General features: G+C 36.0%; 2 protein-coding genes across 2 annotated transcripts; both read left to right on the forward strand.

Moving 5' to 3' along the window:
- Positions 1 to 243: 243 nt before the first annotated feature.
- LOC115982149 (calmodulin-binding transcription activator 4) lies at positions 244 to 18,225 on the forward strand. Its single transcript, XM_031104672.1, has 13 exons — positions 244 to 485; positions 2,927 to 3,052; positions 3,139 to 3,254; positions 4,938 to 5,026; positions 5,292 to 5,337; positions 5,910 to 6,411; positions 7,990 to 8,141; positions 8,426 to 8,513; positions 9,442 to 9,665; positions 12,818 to 13,500; positions 14,901 to 15,471; positions 15,611 to 15,904; positions 17,926 to 18,225. Exons 1-13 carry the CDS (start codon positions 473 to 475, stop codon positions 18,019 to 18,021), a joined length of 3,000 nt encoding a protein of 999 aa, XP_030960532.1. The 5' UTR covers positions 244 to 472; the 3' UTR covers positions 18,022 to 18,225.
- Positions 18,226 to 24,109: 5,884 nt separating this feature from the next.
- LOC115982151 lies at positions 24,110 to 25,850 on the forward strand. Its single transcript, XM_031104674.1, has 2 exons — positions 24,110 to 24,386; positions 25,107 to 25,850. Exons 1-2 carry the CDS (start codon positions 24,249 to 24,251, stop codon positions 25,593 to 25,595), a joined length of 627 nt encoding a protein of 208 aa, XP_030960534.1. The 5' UTR covers positions 24,110 to 24,248; the 3' UTR covers positions 25,596 to 25,850.
- Positions 25,851 to 26,498: the final 648 nt, after the last annotated feature.

The raw sequence follows: 26,498 nt of genomic DNA on the forward strand, positions 1-26,498 counted from the left end.
ATACAGCTCTGATTAGTAATTATACCTTGACAGGGTTACTCTAGTAATTTCATATAATACGATAAGATTACAAAAGTAGTTCCCTTTTGGAAATTGCAAAAGAGAAATATTCCGCTGCGACAAAGTATTAAAAGTTTCTCTTTCAGAAAAATTTGTGACCAATACTACCTAACCACGTCACATAAATATAAAATGTTATTTTTATCGAAGTAGCAGAGAATTTGCGCACCTTTTCTTTATGCACTAGCACCGCAATTTCGTCGTCGGTCATTTTTGTCTCTACAGTCTCAAACTCAAACTGTACAGTACCGTAATCAAATCTATATATCTCTCTTTCACGCACTCTCTCTTTCTCAGTGTCCGTTGAGTTGGGGACAAAATGACAAATCTCGCAGCTTCTCTTGGAGTTCTGTAGTGAATTGAACTGTGGATGAGACGCTCTCTCTGCAATTCGTCCCCGTAAAATTTCACCATGATGCAATCAGGTATGCTTCATGTGATTTCTTCTTCTATGTCACCCACTCTCTGAATTTTTTTTTTTGGTGAATATTTCTTCCTCCTTTATGTGACGCCTTTGATTCTGAATGTTAAACAAGAAAGAAAATTTTGTAAAAACTCGTAGTGTTTTTTATTTTATTTTTAGATGTTAATGGTTGATTAGGTTCGGTTTGGATCTCGAAAATTTGTGGGATATGACAATATGATTGAGAAGAGAGAAGTTACCATTGAAGGAGAGTTTTTCTTGGAAAACATTTTATACTCTTTAAATAAAACAAAATAAAAGTTTTCCACTCTATTGGGCTTTTTTCTTTGTTGACCAGAAAAAAATTTCCATTGACTTACGTTTTCCGCCATACCAAACACTAGAAATTGCTGGGAAAATCTCTTACGTCAAAACTAATGAAGCTTAACATTGAAAATTTGACTATGGATCAAGGTTACAAACATTTTTTTTAATAGGTATATACAATTCAAACCATGCACCCATATGAAATTAACTGAGACCTCACCTTGGTCACACCATCCACCCTTTTTTTTTTTTTTTTTTTTTTTTTTTTTTTTATGTGGGGAGGAGATGACATTTGGTTTGCCAATTTGTACTCACTCAGTCTGTTTTTACAAGTGTAAATTCCATATTGAAAATTTGGGTTAATCATGTAGTTTGCAATTGTGCATAATACTAGAAAATTCATATTGAAATGTTGAGTCAGATGCACCTATGCTCCTTGTGGTTTAGTGTAGTTTTACTGACATCCCCTGGTTTTATGTTTCTAATTTTCCAATCACACTCTGACTGGTATACAATTGGTCTAATTAATTACTTCCCTCCATTTTCAGTTAACTTTATTTACAGAAATAATTTAGTGACATGAGATTCACCAACTTCATACAGTTAACCATATTACACTCTCTGTAATCACACTTCCTTTGCTATCCAATTATTTTAATGTGACTAATTTTCATTAATGATTTTTGCAATAAGCGGATGAAAATAGTTTATTAGAACAATTGGATAGCACAAGATGTGTGATTGGAATAAACACAATCCAAGGCTATCAATGGAAATACTTCAAGCTACAAAATGAGTATGTCTATTAAATCTTTTTATTTTTCCTATAAATTAAAATTGGAGATTTGACACTTATTAAACATATTATTAAAAGAAGTAATGATTTTTGTTATGAGTTCCTTGCTGAAATTCATATGCTTATATGTTTAAGTTTATTAAAAAAATGTGACAATACAGATCATTATGTATTAGCTCATATTATCAAATGAGCTCTAGCTCAAATGACACCTTGAGAGTAACGTTTTAGACCCCAAATTGATTATGAGGAAAATTTATCAATTTATGTCCAATTAAACTAATTATGTGATCACAATTATATGGATGTAATCAATGAAACCAGCAAGTCACCAAATCTGTAAATCAAGTAGTAAAAGCATTAAAAACAATAAATAGATGACACGGTGATATGGTGACAAAGTGGAAAACTAATGGAGAACTTCTCCAAAGGAAAATCCACTATCAAGCAAGGCAATCCACTATATGAGAAGGAATTTACAATCTTGGACAAACATTTGTAACCTAGACTCTAGAATCCTAGTAGATGAACTCACTATTGAGATTGACAGCAGCTTTAAAACATCTGAATTTATCATACATGGATCTCTTCATGAACGACACACCTGTGTAAATGACCAAAACCTCTGACCAACTCCAAGCACCTCCTCTAAGATTTGATGCCACAGTGAATGTCACTAAGTTGTGGTTTCAAGCTTCGATCACACCAACTCAAAAGAATTTAGCTTTGTGAACTCATGGGTAGACTGGGATGGAAGTTATATTTTCTTCTCTATGTAGAACAGGGTTTTTGCCTCTTTTTACCACTGTCACTGAAATCGTGTTATGAAGGGCCTTATATAGGCAATGCAAGTAGGGTTAAAAACAAATGCATCGACTTCTTTAAAACAGGTGACTGAACAAAGTCTGCGATTTTCTATCATTGATCTAATGATAATTGAAATCTTGACAAAATGTCGTCTTGAGCTGCCTCTTCACAGATTTTTCTTGAAGACCTCAATGTTTGTTGCAGACGCAACAAATATTACATTGTCATGGAACTTGTCAATTTAAAATCTTAACACCTCCTACCCGTCAAAGAGTAAGGTGGAAAGGTTGAGGTTGGAGGTTCAAGGCCCACATGTTCTGTGTAACTAACAATACTATATATTTGTTTTAGGTATTTTATTAATAAAACTAGGGATGCATTAGACACTGTTTCTGCTTTTCTGTAGCTTTTCAAATAGATGATCAATATTAATATATTTCCTTTACATATATTAATATTGAAAATCTATTCGAACCACAGCCACAAAAGTTCCACTTATACACGTCTGACTGCTGTTCTTCGAATAAACACAGGATATGATATCAATGATCTATTTCGAGAAGCTCTAACCCGTTGGCTGAAGCCTGCAGAAGTACTCTTCATTTTACAGAATCATGACAAATACCAGCTCACGGAGGAGCCCCCTCAACAGCCAACTAGTAATGTTTATGCCTATTTAGACATTTTGTCAGGATTCTGACATCTTACTGGCTGTACATATTACTGACTACTGATTCTTTAACAGGTGGATCTTTGTTTCTATTTAACAAGAGGGTGCTTCGGTTCTTTCGTAGGGATGGTCATAATTGGCGTAAAAAGAAGGATGGAAGAACTGTTGGAGAAGCACATGAACGACTTAAGGTATGCCTATGCATTTATGGTTACCGGCCATCCTTTACTAGGAGGAACTCTTCCCTTTATTACTCCGATGCATCATATCTTTTTCTTGCTAATTTTCTGGGGAAGAAATCAATCTGAAATTTTTTTGGTTTACTTTTCGATTTTTGGCATATCACTTGCTAATTCCAATGCATCTTCAAATTTCTCAGTGTGTTTATTTTTGGAGATCAATATTTTTATTTCTTAACATGGTTTTTATGTTCCAGTTTATCATAATTCCATATTTATTCAAGAATACATGTGGCTGACCAGATTAGTTTGTTGAGGATTCATAGTTGACCCCAAGATTTTGGAACTAAGTCTTGGTAGTAGTTGTATTTAATAATACTGTATTTGCATGAAAGAGTGGTCCCCAAACAATTCTAGACAAATCATGGAAAAGACTGGGACACTAGTGTTGTGTTTGGGTGAAGCATTTGTAGGCAGCATTTGGGCACATGAAAAAAATTTAAAATTCTTTCAAATAAAATTCTTGTTTGGGTGCGTCATAAGAAGAAATTCAAATATCGTGGGGGAAATTTTTTCCAGAATTTTGGGGACTTGAAATTCTGTATTCAAATTTCACCTCTAGAGGTGGAATTTCTAAAATTCTTTATATATTCTCTTTTTCTTCATTCAATGAAAAAACCTTTAAGAGCAGTTAGGCAAATGAGTGTTGTTGTGAACAACACCAGTGAACTTAAACGACCCAGTGTAGAACCCAGTTCATTGAGACTGAGTCCATATTTGGAACCAGCCGCTCTGTTAAGCCTAGATTAAACTCTTCACAAGTCTCCCTCCTGGCATCTTGAAATTCTCAACTCGATGCCATTTTGCTTAGCTCCTCACCACATTTTAGCATTTTCACCCAGCTCCCAACCTTTCTGATCTTGCTCCACCTTCATTGCCATCTCTGCCACCATATTCTACTTCATATTTAGATCTCAATTGCACAACTTCTCTGTTGGTGACATTGCCATCAGCAACTTCAATCTAATGATGTTGACGTCGTCTTCATTGGCCCCAATTATGTTGCTAGATAACGTCACTTCAGAACCAAGCATGGGGTTTACTACCAACAATAAAACTTTGTTGGTGGAGGTTTGGGAGTCTTGGCCTTCGTTAGCGTCATCTAGGAGATCATCTCTGAGTGAGGTGCTAAGGAATTTCTTGGTTGGGTTGGATGAAAAGTCCATAAATCCCTCCCCTTCTCAAACAAATAAGATATATAATTACTGGGGTTATAAAAAATGGAATTGTAAATCACGTCATTTGAGATTTTATCTTCAAAACTCAATTTCTTCATCCAAATACAGTGTAGATGTTTTGCTTATAAATTTCAAATATTAGTTTGCACCTAAAATGGTTTAGCTAGAATGTTATGATCCTAACTTCCCACATGGATAAGTGTAAGCTTAACCATGTGTTTATAAGTTTTTGGGCACCCTCCCCTTGCAAGCCGGTTTTCAAGGGTGAGTCTAACGTGGAATAAGTAAAAGTTGTTCAAACGTGTAGCTGGACTAAGTTGTGTGTGGTTGTGTTATGTTCCTCTGTTATCATTATCATACGTAATTTTTGTGTTTACCATTTGTTCTGGCATTAATGGATTTCTATATATTGATTTTTTCTTCAGTTTTGAGTATGACAGTTTATCTGCATGGCTAGGTCGGAAATGTTGAAGCGTTAAATTGCTATTATGCACATGGAGAGCAAAACCCAAGTTTTCAGAGACGTAGTTATTGGATGCTGGATCCGTGAGTGGAATTTTATTTATTAGCAGACTGTATATAATCTTATACCTTTAAGTTTCATGCTATGACCTATGAGTTATGGTTTTACCAGTGAAAAATTGTTTAGACAGATTTATGTTAGGCAGAGTTTAGATGGGCCTTGGAGTTTCAGCATGTGTGCTTGTTCATATTATATTTATAGTGTCATTTTGCAGTTGCTATGTCAATGGATATATATTTCTGAATGTATTGAGTATCATATTTACATGCATGTTATTTTGGTTGGCAGGGCATATGAGCACATCGTTCTTGTACATTACAGAGAGACTAATGAGGTGAGTTTGTAGATCCTGATTATAAGCAAGGCTGATCTCACTGTACTTTTACTTGATTATTATAACCTCTTTGTTGGCCTCTCTTGACCTATTTATAATGGCTTAGACCAATCACATTTCCCAGTTATATGTTCTTAATTTTGTCTGCATAGTTTTTCAATTCTTTTCAGCCACAGGTCGCTTTATCCTATCCTGGTGGGCCTAATTACCTTTGAATGTTTTGTTGACCATTTCTACTAGACCATCAATATCATAGAACTAGTATGAGTTAATAATGCTTTAAAGTTTCTCATTTGTCAGGTGCTTCTGTATCAAGGGTCAACCATGACTATTTACTAGTTATGATCCAAGTGTCCCAAATATGTCCCCTCCTCCCCCCCACCCCACCAAACACTCGTGGGAACTTTTCACTTGCCCATGTAATTTGAAGATTGCATGGATCCTAGATGTAGTTGTTTCTGTAAAACATAATCTGCTACTTCTCTGTTTGTGTGCTATTTAACTTTTTCATTGTTTTCAATAGTGAGATTGATCTTAAAATAAAAATAAAATGGTTGTGTTATTGGTTTCAGGGAAAGGCCACTTCTGCATCTGTTACACTCTTATCTCCAGGATCCTCTTCTACCTTCAGTCAGAGTCCTAGCTCTTATACTAAAAATCCAGGCTCTAACTCCATAATTAGTGATTTCTTTGATCCTTACCAGAGTTTATCTAGTCCAGAAGTGAGTTCTGAGATAGCCATCAAGGATAATGGGATGGATCACCTGGACAGGGTAGATAGAAGAGAACAGAGAGAGAGTTCTCCTGAGCTTGAGGTTACTCAAGCTTTACCTCAAGCTTTACGAAGGCTTGAGGAGCAATTAAGTTTAAATGAAGACAGCGTCAAATATATTAGTACATTCTATAGTCAAGATGAAAATTCTAATGATTCAGATATCCTGCAATACGAAAGGGAGAATGCAAAGCAGGATCAATCTGCAGCTTTACTGCATGGACCAGAACATATTGATCAGTTTTATGGGGGACATGTTGTCATTCAGGACTCAAACAACCTTGAGTTTCTTTCTGCTGCAGGTTCTTTTTTTCCCCCCGTCATCCGGTGCATAGAATTGTTATAATGAACTTGTGTGTCTTTAACAGATCTGGTATATTGTTGAAACTACATTCTTCTTGGCTGTGTTTGGTTTCAGTTTAAATTAGTTCTATATTTTTTGACATCTTGCTCATTATTGATGATATTTGTTGTGGAATCTAATATGATTTTCTATCTTCTTATGTTGTGTTTTATAGTTTCGTCAGCTTGTACAAGTCCTTGGTCATGAATGAGCGGTAGTGTTAATTTTTGATATGATAGTTATCATAACTACTTTGACTCTTTTTTAGATCCATCACAAATCCACATCATGTCATCTGCATCTGGTGTAATGTATCAAAGCCAAAAAAGAAAATACAGATAGGATGTGCCATTGTTTGTGCAAAGAAACCCCAAATTCATACTCAAGCATTAAAAGGGATTTTTTTTTTTTTTTTTTTTTTTTTTTTTTTTTTTTTTTTTTTTCAATATCAGTTTTTGAAACATATGACGTGCTTACTGTGAGTGAAGTTACCACATGAAAGAAGGTTGAAGGTTAAAAAACATCTGTGAGAAAAATGCCTACCTTCCTAGGTACCTAGCTAGGGGTGTCAGCACAAGCTTTAGAAATATGACAAGTACTGCCTGTAGAATTATGTTTTATATAAAAGAACATGTAATTGCAATGCGCTATCAAAGAGTACTTTGGGGGTAGGCTGTAAATGAACGGGGCTATTCAGCTCAGGCTCTACTTGGGAAAAGCTTGTTATGTTCATTTATTTAATAAATGAGCCATGCTCAAGCCAAACGTTAGACTTGACTAAACATGCTGAGCTCAAAGAAAATAATGTGCTCATGAACAAGCTTGTGAATATGAGGCTTAATTTAAGTAATATTATATTATATGTTTATATGCATATATGTATAAATTGATGTTTATGTTTTGAAATGTTGTAAGATATGTTCACCTTTAAAAGGCTGTATTCATTGTACAATGCTCCCCCTTTTATGGGGTTTGGGAAAGGTGGTTGGTAGCTAGCCTTGCCCCCAACTTTGGAGTGTTTGATTTCCAGAACCCACGACACATTGCTTGTGTGAAAGGCACTTGCTATTGCCCAAAGGTTTGACCTCAGGTGTTCACCTTTAAATTTGTTTTTAAATTTAAGAATAGAGAACCTAAATCCTTTAGACGATAAGGCTATTCATTTTCCTTAAATTACTGTAGAAACATGGAGGAAAAAGCAGTCAAAATTGTATGCCTCTGTCCTGTTTAAAAGAAAGTAAACTCTGATACATCAACTTTCAAGAGTTGCTAGGTCAGTCCTTTAGATTTTCTTCAGTTTGATCACTCAAAACATTGATTTGCCTACCTGCTTTCTTTCTCACTTCTTTTGCCTGAGATTTTCTGTGCATCCAATAGTTTCCAGTTTGTAAAATGTTAAATGTCATAATGATCTCAAATTTTCAAGTCTTAAGCTTCTGCTTCGTTTGCTTTCCCTATTACTTCTTTTCTTTGTTATTGTAAAAATAATTACATGGGAAAAGAAAACAAGAAAGAGCTGATGGAGTCATTTTTGTAGGTGACACTGGTAAAAATCACAATCAATCGTTTGGGCATGATTTTACTGATGGAAGTAAAGGATCTTTATCTTGGACAGAGATGTTTGAGTCATATAACACTTCATCAGGTGTTGAGTCCCAGAGTGAAAACTTGTACATATTGGATGGAAATGTGAGTATCACAAAGAATCTCATGGCGTCTTTTATTTCACATCTATGATCTCTCTCATGTTTGATCCAGACTCTGATTTATTCCTGGTAGTATCTGTAATTTTTTATTAAGGGACTCAAAACTTTTTCTACTTATTCTTTACAATACGCCTTAATTCTGTCTGTCCACTGTATGGGTTTTTTTGTGTGTGTGTGAGTCTCTATATAGTATTTGTTAAATAATCCTTTTGAATACCAAAAAAAAAAAAAAGTGTTATTTTTAATTCAGTTTCATCTGTCCAACAGGGAAAACCTCCTTCTTCAGGGAAGGCACCTAAGGAAGAGCAGGAACATGGTCATTGGCTAAATTTCGATGTAGATAATTTTGAAAACAGTATGATTTCCTCTGCTTCTGATAGTAACTAGCTTGTAACTCCCTATTTATGCACATACTCATTTTAAAACAAACACCATTAGATACATATAAAACGTTTCTATCTTAGTTTAACTTTGTTGGTATTCATTTTAGGACTTTTTTTCAATTCTTGAAAAAACTTTGTAAGGATAATGTTTGGTAGAGTATGCTAAGTGGAGGGTGAGGTCATGGGTTCAAAACTCATTGGATGCATGTGTAACTTACCAATAAATAAATAAAAAAGATAATATTTGGTAGAGTATGCAAATTGTTCATTATTAATTGTTTCATTTTACTTCAAGGAAAAAATGGTAGTTTACTAAGCTATTTGTATACTTAGTTTTTACTTCTTAATGTAATTTTTGTTCTTGTAATGTAATAAATTTATTTAGTACTTACATTTTTACAAATAATTTTCATAACTGAGTTTTTATGAAAATATATTGAGAAGGAACAGCAAATTTTTTAGAACTTAAACTTTCTTGAATTAATAATAATTTTTGTAATGCTTTTTATCAATATATCTTATTACTTATCCAAAAAAAAAAAAAAATTTGTAATGAAAAATTGGATTAGTTTAAAATGAGTTGAAAGTAGTTTTAAATAAGCCTCAAGTACAATTAGATAGAAGTGGTTTTAACTGGGCTTGAATAGTAATGGGTTAGAAGTAATTTTAATTGGAGGGACATGGCACAAAATTAGAGCGCGATTAAAATCTAATTTTGATGAAGTAGAAAGCTAAATAAATAGAATTCCCTTTCCTTTTCAAAAAATGTGCCACTTGATGGAATCTTAGACAACTATATATATATATATATATATATTTTTTTTTTCTTTTTCTTTTTTTGATGCTGTTTTAGCCTTAGTGAAATTTTATGAAGTATTGACAACCATCTTGTATTACCAGCTTCTATGTCTCTGGCTGAGGAAGCTGACAGGTTTAAATTTCCTGCGTATTCTTCAGAGATAGAATCTCATGAAACCAATTCCAACTACTACATGACGTTTTTTGACCAAGGCCAAACAGGAATTCCTCTTGAAGCAGACTCAAGTTTGACTCTCGCACAGAAACAGAAATTTACCATTCAGGAAATATCCCCAGAATGGGGTTATGCCAACGAGGCCACAAAGGTATGTATCATGTAAGTCCATGTCTTGGGTGCTATTTCCTAAGATGTATTATGCTTCCTTCGCTGAGATGGCAACATTGTTTCATTGACTGAATACTTGGTTTGTTTACTGGATCTCCTATTGCTCTAGAGCATCTAAAAATCAGGCTGCATATGTTGAGTGATTAACTAAATCCTTATCTGACAACATCATATTCCTGTTTCATGAAAGATAGGTTTATCAACTTTAACTAAATGGTTAGGTACAGCATGATTGGTTTGATTCTTTTACTAGACATGGTTTTATTATAGAAGAAAAACCAGAGTATCTTTATAAAATTCCACTGCTTGTCAACCCAGCTTTGAATGATGTACCTCTTCATGACTGGATGAATTTCAGAATTCATATTTGGAAAACTACTAGTGGTGTGGACATTAGATATAGGCCTCCAATTAAGCTTACTTATGGACACAGATGCCAGAAGACATCCCATTAGGGCTTATGGATGGGGCCTACTATTAGTTGGGCCTAAGGGCTAATCACTTAATGTCTAAGATTAATTTTAGTTACGTAATTTAGTTATTTCTTTTCCTACTTGGTATAGGAATTTTATTCCATTTCTTAAGGTTGGTAGAGTTATTTTCTTTTCGTACTAAATAAGTTTGGAACTGTATGTAAGAACACAATGTTTAACATTCTTTTATAGCTTTCTTTAGGAATAAAATTATTTATAGTTTTCCTTCATAGCATCATGCTAATTCTGGGCAACTCTAGTACTGGATTCCTAGGTTTTGCTTTCTTGCTTGGTACCGATTCCACGTAAGTCTAGGTGTTAATTCTTGGGTTATTTATATTTATATTTTTATCTTCTTTAATTTCAGGGTTGCATCAGTTTTGGTTTTGTCATGCATCTAATTTTGGTATTAGAGCAAACTCTAATCCACACAATTAACTGAGAGCCAAGACTAAAATAATTGGTCAATGTCACACATGTTAATTTACCAAACATCGCAAGCAAAACATTGGTCTTTATACCCCTATTTATGCCAGACTGCCCTTGGCAATATTTGAGCATGGACTTTATGTTAGGACTGTCATATACCTTTAGGAAGCATGATTCAATTCTAGTAATTGTAGACCGTTTCTTTAAGATAGCCAATTTCATCTCATGCTCCAAAACCTTGATGCATCCACAGTTGTAAAGCTTTACTTTGATGAAATTATCAAGTTGTTTGGTCTTCCTAAAACCATAGCGCATGAAAAGGAATTTTGGTTCATGAGTTGCTTTTGGGAAACCCTGTGGCATATGGTAGGCACAAATTAGAAGTTTTTCACAGCATTTCATCTTCAGGTTGGGCAAATTGAGGTTGTTAATAAGAGTCTTGGAATTTCTTGAGTCCTAGGGATGCAAAAATGCCCTGCTTGGCCTGTGTTGCCCCACTTAGGCTTTCCCTGCCCAGAAGAGGTGATGGGATGAGGATGGGCCTTGCTTGCCCCACTCTGTCTTGCTCTGCCCTGTGTACATATATTATTTAATGTAAAATAAATTATTTATGTATATAATATAATCTTCTACATACATATCCAAATTATAATTTGTTTTTTTTTATACATATATTATTACCATCCCAAAACACTTGTCTCTCATTCTCTCTTTGTACTTTCAGAGCCACCCTTCCCCTTTCTATTTTATCTTTTTTTCATTAATGTTGGAGCCAAATCATTAGGGATATTAAAATACCTCTACCTGCCCCATCCATGATCTGTCCTGCTCCTAACCATGCAGGTTCTCCCTGTCCTGCCATATCTTTGGTTTTATTTGCTTGAATTTAATAAAATTCTTTTTTTTTTTTTTTTGAGAATCTTGAATTTAATAAAATTGATTACAAGTTTCTTCCTTTCCTTGGTTAAAAAGTTATTTCCTTTTCTAACTTGGTTTAGAAGTTATTTCCTTTCCTTTTGCAATGTAACCTGGGAAATCTATTTAGATGCCCAAATGTTTAGTATTGTTACATTGACTTGATTATCAAACTTAATATTGAAATTTTTGCCAGTGACTTGGTGTTGACTCAAAGCAACTAGGTGTTGACTCTTAGGTTTTACTTTGTTTTTTGCACTTGGTTTTGATTCCAAGCAACCCTAGATTCTGATTTCTAGGTTTATATTTAAAATTTTTTTTTTTTCTGTTTTATTTGTTTCCCACAAATTCATTGAGAATTTGCTGCTTCATCAACTTCAGTATCAGAACAAATTTTGTGACATTTTTATTTTCCATAATATAGTTGGTTTTCTCTTGAACTAGATAGCATAAGGTTCATGGACTTAGGTTAGGTCCACTTCAGTGAATTCCTGAATGAATGTCCTCTTTAACTTTTTCAAAATGGTAGAATCTCTCTCTGAAACTGAAGATCTACTGGTCATGCCATGTTAAATGGATTTTGATCCACTGGGTCATTAGCCCTGCCCTATTATTTCTTTAATGGGGTTCGTCATTTAATGACAGATAATTGAGGATTTATCTTTTTTAGAATTGGATGAAAAAGATTAAAATGACCGTTCAAGTTTCACCTTCATGCTATATAAGGGTTGGTCCTGATCTAATAATTCAACATGCATTCCCTGGATGGATATGCTGACTTCTGCCATAAATTAATTTGTTGGTGCAGCTGTTATTTTGTGGAGTGTTAAATTACTGATTGTCCCAAACTCTCCCTTTAGTCCCAACACATGGGATTTTTAACATTTTAAATGGGAGGTAGATTGGGGACAAAAATCAATCTCAGGATCTCCCGCTTGATACCATGTCAAAATCAAAATGAAATAGAGAAAATTGGATTGAAGATGGACGCAAGAGAGAGAACACATGAGAGTTATGTGGTTCGGCCTTGTGGCCTACATCCATGGGACAAGAGCCCAAAGGGCTACAGATTTACATACATCTTTCTTGAATATACATTACAATGGGATCCATATTTGTAATGGGATTTACATACACAAGTCTATGATAATTTGAATTTGAACTGCATATTTGTTGCCTCAATCCCACGATTTTATCTAACAATTATTCCCATAATTTTCTCTCAAAATCAATGTCTTGATTTGGTCTTCAATGACATGGAAAGTAAATTATACTTTCCAACATGGAGTTTAAGTTCAAATAATTCTAATTGCAGGTCTTCATTATTGGATCTTTCCTCTGTGATCCATTGGAATCTGCCTGGACTTGTATGTTTGGTGATCTTGAAGCTCCTGTTCAGATCATTCAGGAAGGTGTCATCTGCTGCAAAGCTCCTCCTCACCTTCCTGGAAAGGTGACTCTCTGCATCACTTCTGGCAATCGGGAATCCTGCAGTGAAGTCAGGGAGTTTGAGTATCGGATTAAGACTAGTGCTTGTGCTCACTGTAATTTGCCTAATACAGAAGCTGCCAAAAGTCGTGAAGAGTTGCTGTTACTTGTTAGATTCGTGCAGATGCTTCTTTCTGAATCATTGATGCAGAAAGGAGACACTGTAGAATCTGAAATTCAACTACTTAGAAGATCTAAAGCTGATGAGGATTCATGGGATCATGTCATAGAGGCTCTCTTAGTTGGCAGTGGAACTTCATCCAGCATGATTGATTGGATTCTTCAAGAGCTTCTAAAAGACAAGCTGTGCCAGTGGCTTTCATCCATATCCCAGGAAGGACCTGACCAGACAGGCTGTTCCTTGTCCAAGAAAGAGCAAGGGATAATACACATGGTTGCAGGGTTGGGCTTTGAATGGGCCTTAAACCCAATTCTCAATTATGGTGTCAATATAAACTTTCGTGACATTAATGGGTGGACTGCTCTTCATTGGGCTGCACGCTTTGGAAGGTAATTGAAACTGCTGATATTGCAGCAGAAAAATAAGGATTTTAGCTCTTATATGAAGAAGCATTTGTGTTCCCAAAGTTTTTGGAACTGAGAAATTGGGGTTTTAGGTGGTTTTGACCTTGGGTTATTTGAGAGAGAGAAAGGGGGGGGGGGGTAATTTCTTTTATCACTTATTGAGTCACATGGTGCACTAAAATCTGAACTAATATGTTATTCAAATAATTCTTTATATCAAATTATATTTCAAACTCCATGTTTCAGAAAAGCGTAGAAATATACACCGCTAAACTTCATGTGTAATCTTCTCCCCAGTTTGAAGTTTGAAATCCAATATACATATATTGAAATCAACTATTATATGTTTTAACTTCCTCACTTGTTCATGAAATATTGTTCAAAAGATTATGTTAGACATTTCATAGACTTCCACCCAAAGGGCAGAAAAATACTTGTTTGCAACAACAGTTGAACACATCTATGAATTTCTAGATCATTTTTGATACCTAGCTAAATGTTCCATAGCTCATGTAGCTATGAGAAAGGAATTACAGCTGTGCGTCACTGGTCTATCAGTTCTTTGTATTGCATACCTATGGCCAAAGGGAAGAAAAGATGCAGGATGACTACTAGTGAAGTAGATACAATGCAAAATAGTATGGGTTAAACGTTACCCTCAAAATGTTCTTGGATGTGCTGCACATGATTGAACAGCACCAATTTGTTTATTGTGCTGTGGCTCAGGAGCTGTGGTCTATGATATTTTTTCTGTTTGGTGTTTCTTGGGCGATGCCAAAATTGGTGCAGGAGATGTTTGCGTGCTGGAATGAGTGTTTCAGAAGAAGAGGCAATGGGTGGATATGGCAGGCAGTTCCATTATGTCTCATGTGCTGTCTTTGGAGAGTGGAATGATAGGTGCTTTGAGGGACATGACCTAAATGCAGCAAAGTTGAAGTATCTATTACCAAAGTCATTATTTGATTGGATCTGTCGCAGGGTTCTTGCATTTCCTGGATTCCTTGAGTTTCCACTAGCTCTATATGTTTACTTTTTTTCATCTTGCTTTCTTTTGTTTTCATGTTGTACTATCATTACACATCTCATGTACTTGGATTGAACCTTTATATTTTTCTTCAATAAAATTTTACTTATATAAATAAATAAAAAAGAAGCAAATTCGTATATCACTAAGGTTGGTTTGGTTAGTAGTAAGCCATAGCATATTATTATCATTAAGGTTCATCACTAAGTCAATTTTTCATATGCAATTAATCTTATCTACAAAATTTTTAAGGTTGTTGATCTCTATGCCAAAATTCTTTATCCGCTGAATCTGCTATATTATTTAATGCCTACATGTTATTTGATTAGTTTACCATTTACATATTGCTCTTCTGTAACAGGGAAAAAATGGTCGCTGCACTTATTGCTTCTGGTGCATCAGCTGGGGCAGTGACAGATCCCAATTCACAAGATCCAAGAGGTAAAACGCCAGCATCTATTGCAGCTACAAATGGGCACAAAGGACTGGCTGGCTACCTTTCAGAGGTGGCATTAACTAGCCATCTGTCATCCCTCACACTGGAAGAAAGTGAGCTTTCCAAAGGCTCTGCTGAGGTTGAAGCAGAAATAACTGTGAATAGCATTTCAAAAGGAAGTCTTGCGTCAAGTGAGGATCAAATTTCCCTTAAAGACACCTTAGCTGCTGTCCGGAATGCAGCCCAGGCTGCTGCACGTATACAATCTGCTTTCCGTGCACATTCGTTCCGACAACGACTACATAGACAAGCTTCCTCTGTTGCTAGTATAGATGAATATGGTATCAATTCAGATGACATTTCAGCACTGTCAAGGCTAGCCTTTCGTAACCCGCGTGTTTACAATTCTGCTGCATTATCTATTCAGAAGAAGTATCGAGGTTGGAAAAGTCGCAAGGATTTCCTAGCATTTCGTCAGAAAATTGTTAAGATACAGGTATCACCTTTTTCAATCTGATGACACACTGACTCAAGGAGTATATAAATTTATCCCCTTTCTTTTTTCTATAATAACAAACTCACATCCATATTAAATTAGTTAGTTTAAAAGATTGTTAACTTTTCTTGCTTGGCAGGCTCATGTGAGAGGTTATCAGGTAAGAAAGCATTACAAGGAAATCTGTTGGGCTGTTGGAATTCTAGATAAGGTTGTACTTCGATGGAGACGGAAAGGAGTTGGTTTGCGAGGTTTTCGGAATGACACACAGATCATTGATGAAACTGGAGATGAAGACATTCTCAAGGTGTTTCGCAAACAAAAAGTGGATGTGGCTATTGAAGAGGCTGTCTCACGGGTGCTGTCCATGGTTGACTCTCCAGAGGCCCGTCAACAATATCATCGTGTGCTGGAGATATACCGCCAAGCTAAGGTTAGTAGGCAAGAGATCTTGAATTGATGTTCAACTATAGCTATGTTTGTTGATGATGATCCAACAAGTTAATATGTGATTTCAAATCATTGAATCTCAACCTCAAGTTCATCTTTAAACATTTCTTTAATTTTGCAATTGACAACATATAGGATTAGAAACAACTATATGGAAGGGGGAAGGAACTTAAGAGTTCTGATTTTATTTTTGCTTCTAATTAATGAGAATAAGAATCAGCATTATACTGCATGATATGAAGCAACAGCATCCAAATTTGTGCCTAAGATCAACCCATAGTCATCTATAACCAAGTGTTTTTTTAGTCCCTTCCCTGATCCCAACACCTTTCATTGCAAAATGCTTGGCAATCCTTGCTAGAGCTTATTTATGATGTCATGCCAAACCTGTTAAACAAACAAATTCATGTCTTTTTTTGAAATAGTAAAAGTTTTACCTTACATCTTAGTCACTAGTACCTTTTCATTCTAAGAAGCACAAACACAGTGACACGACAGGGAAACAGCAATTAAGTTATATTATATATATAGGCATAATTTATGATCATCTTAGGTTTAAATTGCAATATATTTTATGTGTCGATATATATTTATTTATCATTCTTTAGTAAATGTAATTTCTCCTTAGAAAAAAAGGGAACCCTATATCATATTATTTTTGTCTGCTTCAATAGAAAAGGCCCTTGTTTAAAAATAAATAAATAAACAAAAATCATCCAAAGGTCCAGTATCTTATGGAGCCAATTGGCCCAATCTGTCTGCTAGTACTCTTTCTCATTTACTCTATTCCTTAATTCCTTCTCACTTTCCTCACTTTTGACCCAAAACAAAAAGAAAAATCTCCTTTTCCTTGAGAGTCATGACACAATATAAGAGAGAGACAGACAGACAGAGACGCAGAGGCAAGATGCCACCAAAGCTCTAAGATTTATGGCCTCCTCGCTAACACTAGATACAAGCTCCTCTGAACTCTGCTGTGTTGCCCTGTGTCTTGAACATGTTGAGACCGCTCCTCTGACCACCACCATGGTCTCTACAACCTCCTCTCCACTGTAGACTCCCTCTTCAAATTGGACCAAGCCACATCTCTTAGTAGGCCATCAAGCATCAATCTCCTCAATTTTAGCCCTTTTTTAACCGTTCAACTTTAAGCTGGAGTGCCTAACAAAAAACCTTTAAGATTGACTGCGTCTTGGACTATGTCCCAGACATATTCAAACTGTCCTTGGGATGTTCGTGCATTTTAGGTTTCATTATCTTGTAATTCCCAAGGTATGATACCTTGCAACTTCATAGTTACAAGTCATTTTCTCGGTACTTTGGGTCTCTCATTTTATGTACTTGTTAGCATTACTATAGTGGGATTTCAAAGAAATGGGCTTCAATTTTTTAAGCTTCTCGTTACCCCCCAGGAGTCCCACTACCAAGTCTGGCTAAAAGTTGTTAACTCCTTAATTGAGCTTTACAAGTTCAGTCAGTTGCAAGTCATGATTTTTTTTATTAATATTTATATATATATATATATATATTTTAATATGGTCAGGATAGACTGGTTCTCTTGATGTTTTGTTTTGTTTTCAGAGTAAATGCACTCTCTCTTGAGAACACTAATTTCTTTTTCTGTCGAAATTTATGAGACAGTTTGCGTGTAGATTTCCAACCATACATTTCATTAGGTTAAATGATGGTTCACATATGTTATATTGGATGCAAATCATATTTTGGAACATTTACAATTTAAGATGTTATTCAAGTTCAATCATGAAGGGTGATTACTTTTGGAGGGTCCCTATTCTATATATTTGGAAGCCAGGTGTATGACTTCTTTGGCCAAACATCCTTAAATTAACCATAAGAATTAAAAAAAGATAACATGGCTCCAATATCCTATATTATTTAGTAGTAGTATTTTTTAAGTTTATCCTAATGGCTGTGGTCTCTCTATGTTGGCATTTTATTCGCCTATATGTATAAGTTACTGAATTTATTCAAACATTCATGCAGGCTGAACTTGTTGGCATGGATAGTGAAGGTGTGGGATCAACTTCTCTAGGTGATGTGTTCGGAATGGAAGACGAAGATTTGTATCAATTCCCATAGCATCTGTTAATCAGTCTAACTAATCATAGGTTGGCCATTTTTTAATCTCTCTAGATGGTTTCTGGATTTAGTTTGTGCATAATGGGTTGGATTTCACTAAATTGTATAGTGATAGATAAGCTCTTGCTCTAATATATTGATTATGTAAATGCTTCATGTAATTGTTGTAAATGGTTTTTTTAGGGGTTTGAATGGGTTTAAGTAGAGAGAGACTCCCTTGCCCTTCCTCTCTTTTAGATATCCTTCTCTTTGCACCAGGTAGGCCAGTAAAAGCCTCAGAATTAAATCAAGTCAAGGAATCCAGATCCTTCTTACAAAGCAATTTTCCCATCTGGCTACGCTGCTGAAACGATTCTGGGGCTTTGGGGGGTTCTATTATTGAAAAGATCTCCATTTGGTGAGAGTCTGAGCCTTAGATAAATCCCTTTATTCTCTGACCAATGGTCCCACGATTACGGAGCCTTTGTGTACCTATTAGTATCCTAGTTTTACCCTAGTGTGCTGCAAGATGGGAGTGAAGAATTTATTATGCTTAGAAGTTGGTTCATGCGCCCAAGACTTGTACCTTATCTTCCTAACGTATTCAACGGAGACATAGAGATAGAGAGAGAGAGAGATTAAAACTATGTTCGATTCAATTGAACATGTTTTTAAGATTAGAGAGATTTTTTTATTGAAGATAAATTTCGGAAGAAGAAAAAAAAGCTGTATTTTGAAAAGGCAAACAGTTTGAAAATGTTATTTCTGATTTGGTGTTTGGTGCAAAATTGGACCATGTTTATTATTATTTAAAAAAAAAAAAAAACATTTTCCCAAGTTTCTAAAAATAATCCGAAAGAAGTGAAAAGCTTAAAACATTTTTTGAAACACTTGTGTCCTCAAACCAACCTTTATTCCGTTATGTAACCAGTCTTTTCCCATCATCACGATTGCTATATCTGCGCCATATCTTCGTTGTCATTGTAACCTCAACACTTACAACATTCTCATTGTAGTTGTTATCATGTATATTGTACAAGTAAAATACTTTGTTTGCACATCAAATATGATTGGGCTTCCCATCGAATATATATATATATATATATATATATAGGATTGGGCTTGGGCCTTAACTTTGATTAAGCTTGTTATCTTTTAACATCTCCTTTCAAATAAAGTGGAAACTTGAAGACAACTTAAGTTTGTAATGTAAACTTGTGAAAATGCTTTCACTATACCTCAAAGATGCCTTCAAGATATTTTGAAGATGCTTTCGAGATGGTGATGAAGAATGGACAATGCATAATGTAAAATGAACAGGTAGTGGAGGAATGTCGGAAAATGGCTACAAGGGCCTAAAAATGGTTACATCAATAACCTAGGGAGCTGTTATGGTCAATGGACTACTATACTAAGTTTGAGGAACATTGGCAAAGTCATGATGATGTATGTACAATGAGTCGACAAATTTTGCATAGGTTGAACGAAAAAAAGAAAAATGAGAAAAGAGTCAATTGGTGTGATTTGGGTGTCTCACATAGAAAAGTATACTCCAAAATCAAAATGTACGTGAAAAACATAATGAAGTACATCTAATTAGAAAAAGTCAACTTAGGTCAATAATCTAGGGAGAGTTTGGTTCAGTTTTTTGAAACTGGACTTTTTGAAAAAGTGAGGTTTTTAAAAAATGCGGTATGAAATTAGGCTGTGGGGTCAGAGAGTTTATGACCCCGGTCCACTTTACATTAGGGTCCAAGGTCCGAGCCGATGACATACAATGAAAGTCCAAATGGCCTAGGGATATAGCCAAGGACGATTTTGTCCTCGGCATCCCAGAGCGCTCCTAAAAGAAAGGGCGAGCACAGTGTAGGAGTGGCCCAAGTAAAAAGCTGCCAGTACTCTGCGCCTGACAGGTCCATGCTCTTCACCATACTCTTCAGCTTTTACAACCACCCCCAACCACTTTGGGTATGGGCTGAAAAGACAAGTACCAACCCTAAAAAGCAAAACCTACACGTGGAAGCATAAGAGAGGGGAAAGGCTAGTATAAAAGAAGGGGGAAGCAACCAAGAAAAAGGGGGGGGCAGATCGTCTCCCAAACCATTGAGCCCTAAAAAAGGAGAATAATAAGAACACAAAACTCTTCGGACGAGGTCTAAGGACCGGAGCCACTCAGGTCGTGTTGGAAAAAAGTCTTATTAGATACGCCAGATTCACCCTCGTGCAACTACCATGAACACCATGACCAACCACTGTTCGGTGACCAAGGCCTAACTTTTCAGCCCACGCTCTACAAATTTTATTGTTTGGGTCTTTAACGTACGAACCCAATACTAGTTTGGGATTGTTACAAATTGAGTCCTTACATGGGCTTTTTGAAAAAGTTGAGTGTTTGGTAAAAACTGTTAAAAAATACTTTTTGAAAAAGCTGAGTGTTTGGCTAGCACTTATAAAAGTGGTGGTTTGTGTGGTAAATTACCACAAAGAACACATGTATATATAAGAGAGTTTATTTCATTTTTAAATCAACTACTTCATAATATTTACTCAAAAAAAAAAAGCTACTTATTAATAATAATAATAATAATAAATATATTATTTTCATAATTATTTGTTATTACTATTACTATTATTGGTATTTGTAAGGTCACAGTTCTTTTGCGGACCAATGATGATGTTGGGCTCGCGCATGAAAGATTCCTCACAATATGATTTGTAGAGAGTGGGCTTGAAAAACTAGCCGTTGGGTACGGGGCGATGTTCCGGTCTTGTTTTTAGAGGAATTCATATAGAAAGAGGAGTAGGGTTTGAACATTTAAGCCCTACAGTGTCGCATCCTATGGGGTTGGACTCCTCGGACTTGATCCGAGGATCATTAAGGTCTTACCCCGATTACCCGACGGTGAGTTTTTCTGTGATGTGCAGGTGTTCTCCTGATGTTTTCCCCCATGGAGTCCCTTTTTTTTTTGAAGGTGGAATGGGCCTCCTCTCCAGATTCACCTACTTTTTCTTTTATAATAGCCTGCGTTAGCTGTCCTTCGTTCACGTGTAGGGTCAATCTTTACAAGACTGATATTTATCCCATCAGTCTAATCCCAGAATTGTTGGGGATGGTTGATAAAGCTGGAGAATACGGCTCTGTTAGGTGCAGAGTCTTATCTGGGAAGGGTAGTAAGGATAACTCTCCCAAGATATTTTAGATCTCCTTCCACATTTGTTCCTTTATCTCTTTTTTACCCCTCCCCTCAATGAAGCTTTGGGTCTGCCGAGGACGAAACTGTCCTCGGCTGCATCTCCGGGCCATTACCTTTTTCGGCTTGGGCCTTTGGACTCCCCATGAGCAAGTGGGCCTGGCCCATAAATTATTGGGCCTCACAGTATTATTTTAATAATGTTAGTTTTTTTTAGCATTAATTATTTGTTATTCTAAAAATTTTGAACCAAGTATTTTATCTGTCTTACTTTAATAATGTTATCTATTTTTAATAATATCAATATCACTATTTTAATAATGTTTTTGTCTTATTGAATATGATGTTATCTGTTCTGGCATGATGGTTTGAAGGGGTTTCAAAAGGTAAAATTGGTGTTGTAATAAAACAAGTGGGCAATTTGGTAATTGAACCAAAAATTTCTGAAAGTTGAAATGGCTTTTCTGAAAAAGTTGGCCGAAGGTCCTTTGGCTTTTAGGAGTCTTGCACTTTTTGAAAAAGCAACTTTCTTGCTAAAGCAGCTTTTTAATATCCACCAAACACCTAGCATTTTGAACTTTGAAGTAAAATGTGTTTTTTGTTATCTAAAAGTGCAAACAAACGGGCACCTAGTTTAATTTAGGCAGTGATTATTGCAAATCCAAGTCAAGATGACTCAGGTAAAACACTTACATGGTAAGTAGGCTAACGTGACAGCTAATGTGGCACATGGGGTGTTGTCATGGTAGAGATGACATGGCACAAAGGTTAAGAATAAATCTAGCGTCACAAATTTTTTACAACTTTACCACAACTTTGTTACGTGGTGACTCATGATTGGTGTAAATAAAATAGATCCATGTGGATCGATGATTTCACCACTCACGAGTCGTCACGTAGCAAAGTTGTGGTAAAGTTGTGAAAAAATTTGTGGTACTACATTTGCTCCAAAGGTTAATGTGACAAAATAGCTAGGCTGACGTGTATTGTTGGTGTGGCCTTAGAGCTGGCGAGGTGCAATATTGTGTTGACATTTGGTGGCATTTTAAGAGGTAGTCTTGTGGCATGTATGGATCGAGGCTTGGCTAGGTGTGTAAGGCACATGGGTCAACAGTCAAATCTTTAGGCAGTGTGTGAAGCACATTTGATCAATGCTAGAAAATTTTAATAGCATGTGTGTTTACTTGGAAGCTTTGATTGACTCGAATTCTTTTGCCGTTGAGAAGATTGGAAGAAGATCTTTTGAATGGTAATGGCGGTTAAGTTGAATGGAGGCTTTCATATGGTTGTTTTGAGGAAGGTAATGGTTTTGTGGCAGTGGGGCGACACTAGAAACTTCTTACGATGATAGAGGGATACTAGAGAATTTGGAAGGTTGAAGAAGTTGAGAGAGACTGGGAGAGAGAGAGAGAACCGAGGACATTTACATCTAAGAAGAAAATAATTTAGTGGCTACATCTTCACAGTACCAAATTGTTCAGTTACAATGAACCCAATTTGAAGTATTAATGACTTTTGTTAATGGATACTGTGGGGGTGATAAACCGGGAAGCCCATACCAATGTATATGTTGGGCCAGGGGCCCAGCCCAAGGAAGAACTCCTCCTCGGACAGGCCAGACCGAGGAGAAAGGGGACAGTTAGCCATCTGAAAGTGATGCATCGGACCACTCCACGAAAGAGGATAAGTATTAAGAAAGAAAAGGACAAAGAGAGGCATGAAAATATCTAAGAGAAAACTACTGCCAATGCATTAAGTGTTATGCAACTAACTAAAGCTTTCCAGCCTTTACAACCACTCCCAACAACTTTGGGGAGGGGCTGATGGGACAAGTATCAGCACCATAAATCTAAATCTACACGTGGACGGTGGAGATTGGAGGAAAATAGTATAAAATAAAGGAGAGGGCGAGAACAAGGGGGCGGACCGGATTGGTAACAAAAGAAGACGAACAACATATTAAGAATCAACCCCCTCCTTGGATTTAATCCGAGGACGACTCTGCCTAGTAAACTGATGTTATCTTTCTTTTTTTATCACTTAGACATGTTGGTCACTCGTCTGATTCGCTAAGGCCCGAGTTTCCAACACATTCTCTACAAATTAATTGTATTGGGCTCATTGGACCAAAACTCCATACATTTTGGACTTGAATCCCAAATTATGACCCTACAAATACATTTCACACTCCTATTAAGGTGGAATTTAATTGGCAATTGGCCCTTATCACATTGGAAAACAGCAAAAACAAATAAACAGATACTTCTTTAACTAATCGATGTGTAATTATACTCAGAAAAACCGATCGATTATTATTAAGAAAGGTTACCTTTAGTACTTTTTTAACTGGATAAAGAGAATTTCAATTAAAAAAAGAACTAAAAGTAAGCCAAATTCTATAAAGAAGTCAATCTTAACCATTGCCTCCAAATACTTGTTAATCCAACCCACCAAAATTTATAGGAGGTTAAACCCTAAATTAATTATATACTTATATTTGTACAAGCAGAATACTATACTTACACAAGTTGGAACAATTAACACTTTCGTTTAAAACAAGAAGCCGTGCAAGTTAGAATGGCAAAGAAGAAATAGCAAAGACAGAAGAGTATCGTAATGAAATGGGACCTTACCGTCACTCTCTTATCATGAATCTTTTGAAAAATGGCTGTGGATAGGTCTCATCTTCGTGCCATTACTACTATGATCAGCAGCAAGATGAAATTGGCCGCAATTAGTACATTTAGCATTCTTTTCCCCTCAATTATTTGGCGTGTTAGGCAGGCCTTCACATCCCTGTCAAATTTGAAAGACCGACCACCCTTACACTCTATACAGGTAAGTGCCCAATTGATGTGGACAACCTCGTCACTTCAGCCGCACAAATAAAGTAATCAGTGCAGTATGGGCCACGATACAGGTTCAAAATGCTACGTGTCTTCCAAATATGGTAAGCTTTATTGGACAGTTGGAAGTTTTGACTTGGTTCTCGAACTCTCAATCACAGTCTTAGTTTTCTCATCAAAGTTGCATTGCATCTCTCAAAAGTCATCGGTGATGGAGTCAAATCAGAAGGTGGAGCTAGAACTCATTAACATGGCAATCCAGAGACTTGTTGAGGAGAAGAAAATCAAAGAAGCCTCTAGTACTGATTGCCTCGATGACCAGCTTCTCCTCTCCAAATTGCTCTCTCAGGTTTATTTGATTACTTCACCTACTTTCTTTATTTCTCTCATTCTCTCTTTTTACTGTCAAATTCATTTAAAAAAAAAAACTTATAATTTCCTCAGTTTCATGTTGGAATTATTATTATTATTATTTTATTTGTGTTAAAAAAAAAAGATCTATATATGTTGTCAGCTCCTCTGTCATCTTTGACTATGTTTACTGCTTTTTTTTTTTGGGATAAATCTAAAAGATCCTTAATTTACCGTTGGATATATGTTTCTTGTAAGGAGAGGCTGGAAATGCACACCGTGGAAATAATATCTTCTTTCATTTTTACTCCTGACTTTGTCCACCTTATTCTTTTTCATATTCTCCCAAATGTTTTCAGTTTCTTCCTGGGCCAATGTCTGTTTGATGCCCCCAGATAATGTCACTGGGAGTCTAGGACTTTTTATCCCAGATAATGTCATTGCTAATTACTAGGCTTTGAGTAGCACGAACAACTACAAAACATTCTTGTTTTATGTAAAATATACTGTACAATTTTGCAAGAAATACTGAATACATGCAATTGACTTAGCAGTACTAATATATCCTTGCTGGAGTTCACTAGATTGCATTCATTGATGTTCAGGAAATTAGCCTTATTTTCTTTTATTACAATGGTAAATAGAAAATTTAAAATCATAGCTTCAAAATCCCAAAAGATACAACAAACTTATGTACCTTTACGCATGTTTAACACAGTTGGAATCATTGAAAGAAGATGGCACAATTAAGGAACCCGAAGCTTCAACTGAAGCTTCAACTGAGATAGACGAGGTATCTCCTACAGCAGTCTGTAATGTTGATAACAAGATGGAGAATGCTGGTCAGCTGAATGGGGGTAGCAACGAAACTGAGAGCGAGATTGTTAAAGAGCTTAAGAAGGTGAAGAGACAGAATTTTGTAACCCACTGTCTTCTTTCTGTCTTGATTGTATTGACTGCTGCTTGGCAAGTATCTGAGGTAAAACTAATTTTGAAAGTCAAAGAGGGATTTAACCACCCATTTCAATCCTTCGGAAGTTTACTCACTGGAATGCTGAAAGGCCCCAATAAAAATGGTGAAGATGCAGAAAAACAGTCCTCACATGCCAAACAACAAATCGAAGCCCCTCCACTCCCGGATCTCAAAATTCCAGAACTCCCCCGTGTGGATTTACCAGATTTGCGTTTGAATGGTGAAAATAAATGAGTGCCGTTTGATATGAAGCAATAGCATGTTTCAAGCAGAACAAATCTGCAATGTTCGAGACTAAATTATCTTTAGCCTAATTTCATTTGTTGATATGTTTGAAAGACATGATGCAATATATTTTGCTTATAGTCTATGAGCTGGTATATTAAAACGAAATATATCCTCAAATTTCATTTCTTTTAACTAATAACATCAAGAGACCGCACATGCAGGCAGACAGTAGTGCTGCTAGTGCTTGTGCACATTTCTGGTTCTTCCTTTTCTCCTTTGGCTGGGCACAATGCTAAATCCTAAGCAGGTACAATCACATAATTCTTGGCATGCGGTTGCCTAATGCCTATTATATTGCTCAAAAGAGCATTAGAGCAGACTTGATTTCAAAGTGCCATGCTGGTCAGGGACAGCCATGGCAGTGCCTGACCTTTCGAAATGGAGAACAAAAGGGCAAGGTTCCAAACAGAAATTCCATCCATCTGAGCAAATGTAAGTCCACATTTGAAATAAGCTGCTAATTTGGGAGGAACCCTATCCTGTAAGATGGACTACAAAGTAGTAAAAATTATTAGGTACAGACTGGATAAGTCAAGTTAATTATTGGCCAGCTTTCAGTGATACTGTGGCATGCTTGGTTGAGATTATTCACCCAAAGTATCAGAAACACTGGCAACCATGCACAAGGGGTAGTTAGACCTTTTGTCTTAGTTGGAAGAGAGGATAAGAAACAAGAAGTAGAGGGCAGGGAAGAAAAGGAGGTGGACTATGGATTGCTGCAGGGGCATATTGTTCACATACCATTCTTCCTTGCCAACAGATTGGGGTCCCTAACCATATTGTTCAGATTGATTTTTTTTTTTTTTTTTTTGATAAGTAAAGTCGATATTTATTAATGTAAATAGGTAT

The sequence above is a fragment of the Quercus lobata genome, chromosome 3, assembly GCF_001633185.2.
Source record: "Quercus lobata isolate SW786 chromosome 3, ValleyOak3.0 Primary Assembly, whole genome shotgun sequence".
In the NCBI taxonomy this organism is placed as follows: Eukaryota; Viridiplantae; Streptophyta; class Magnoliopsida; order Fagales; family Fagaceae; genus Quercus; species Quercus lobata.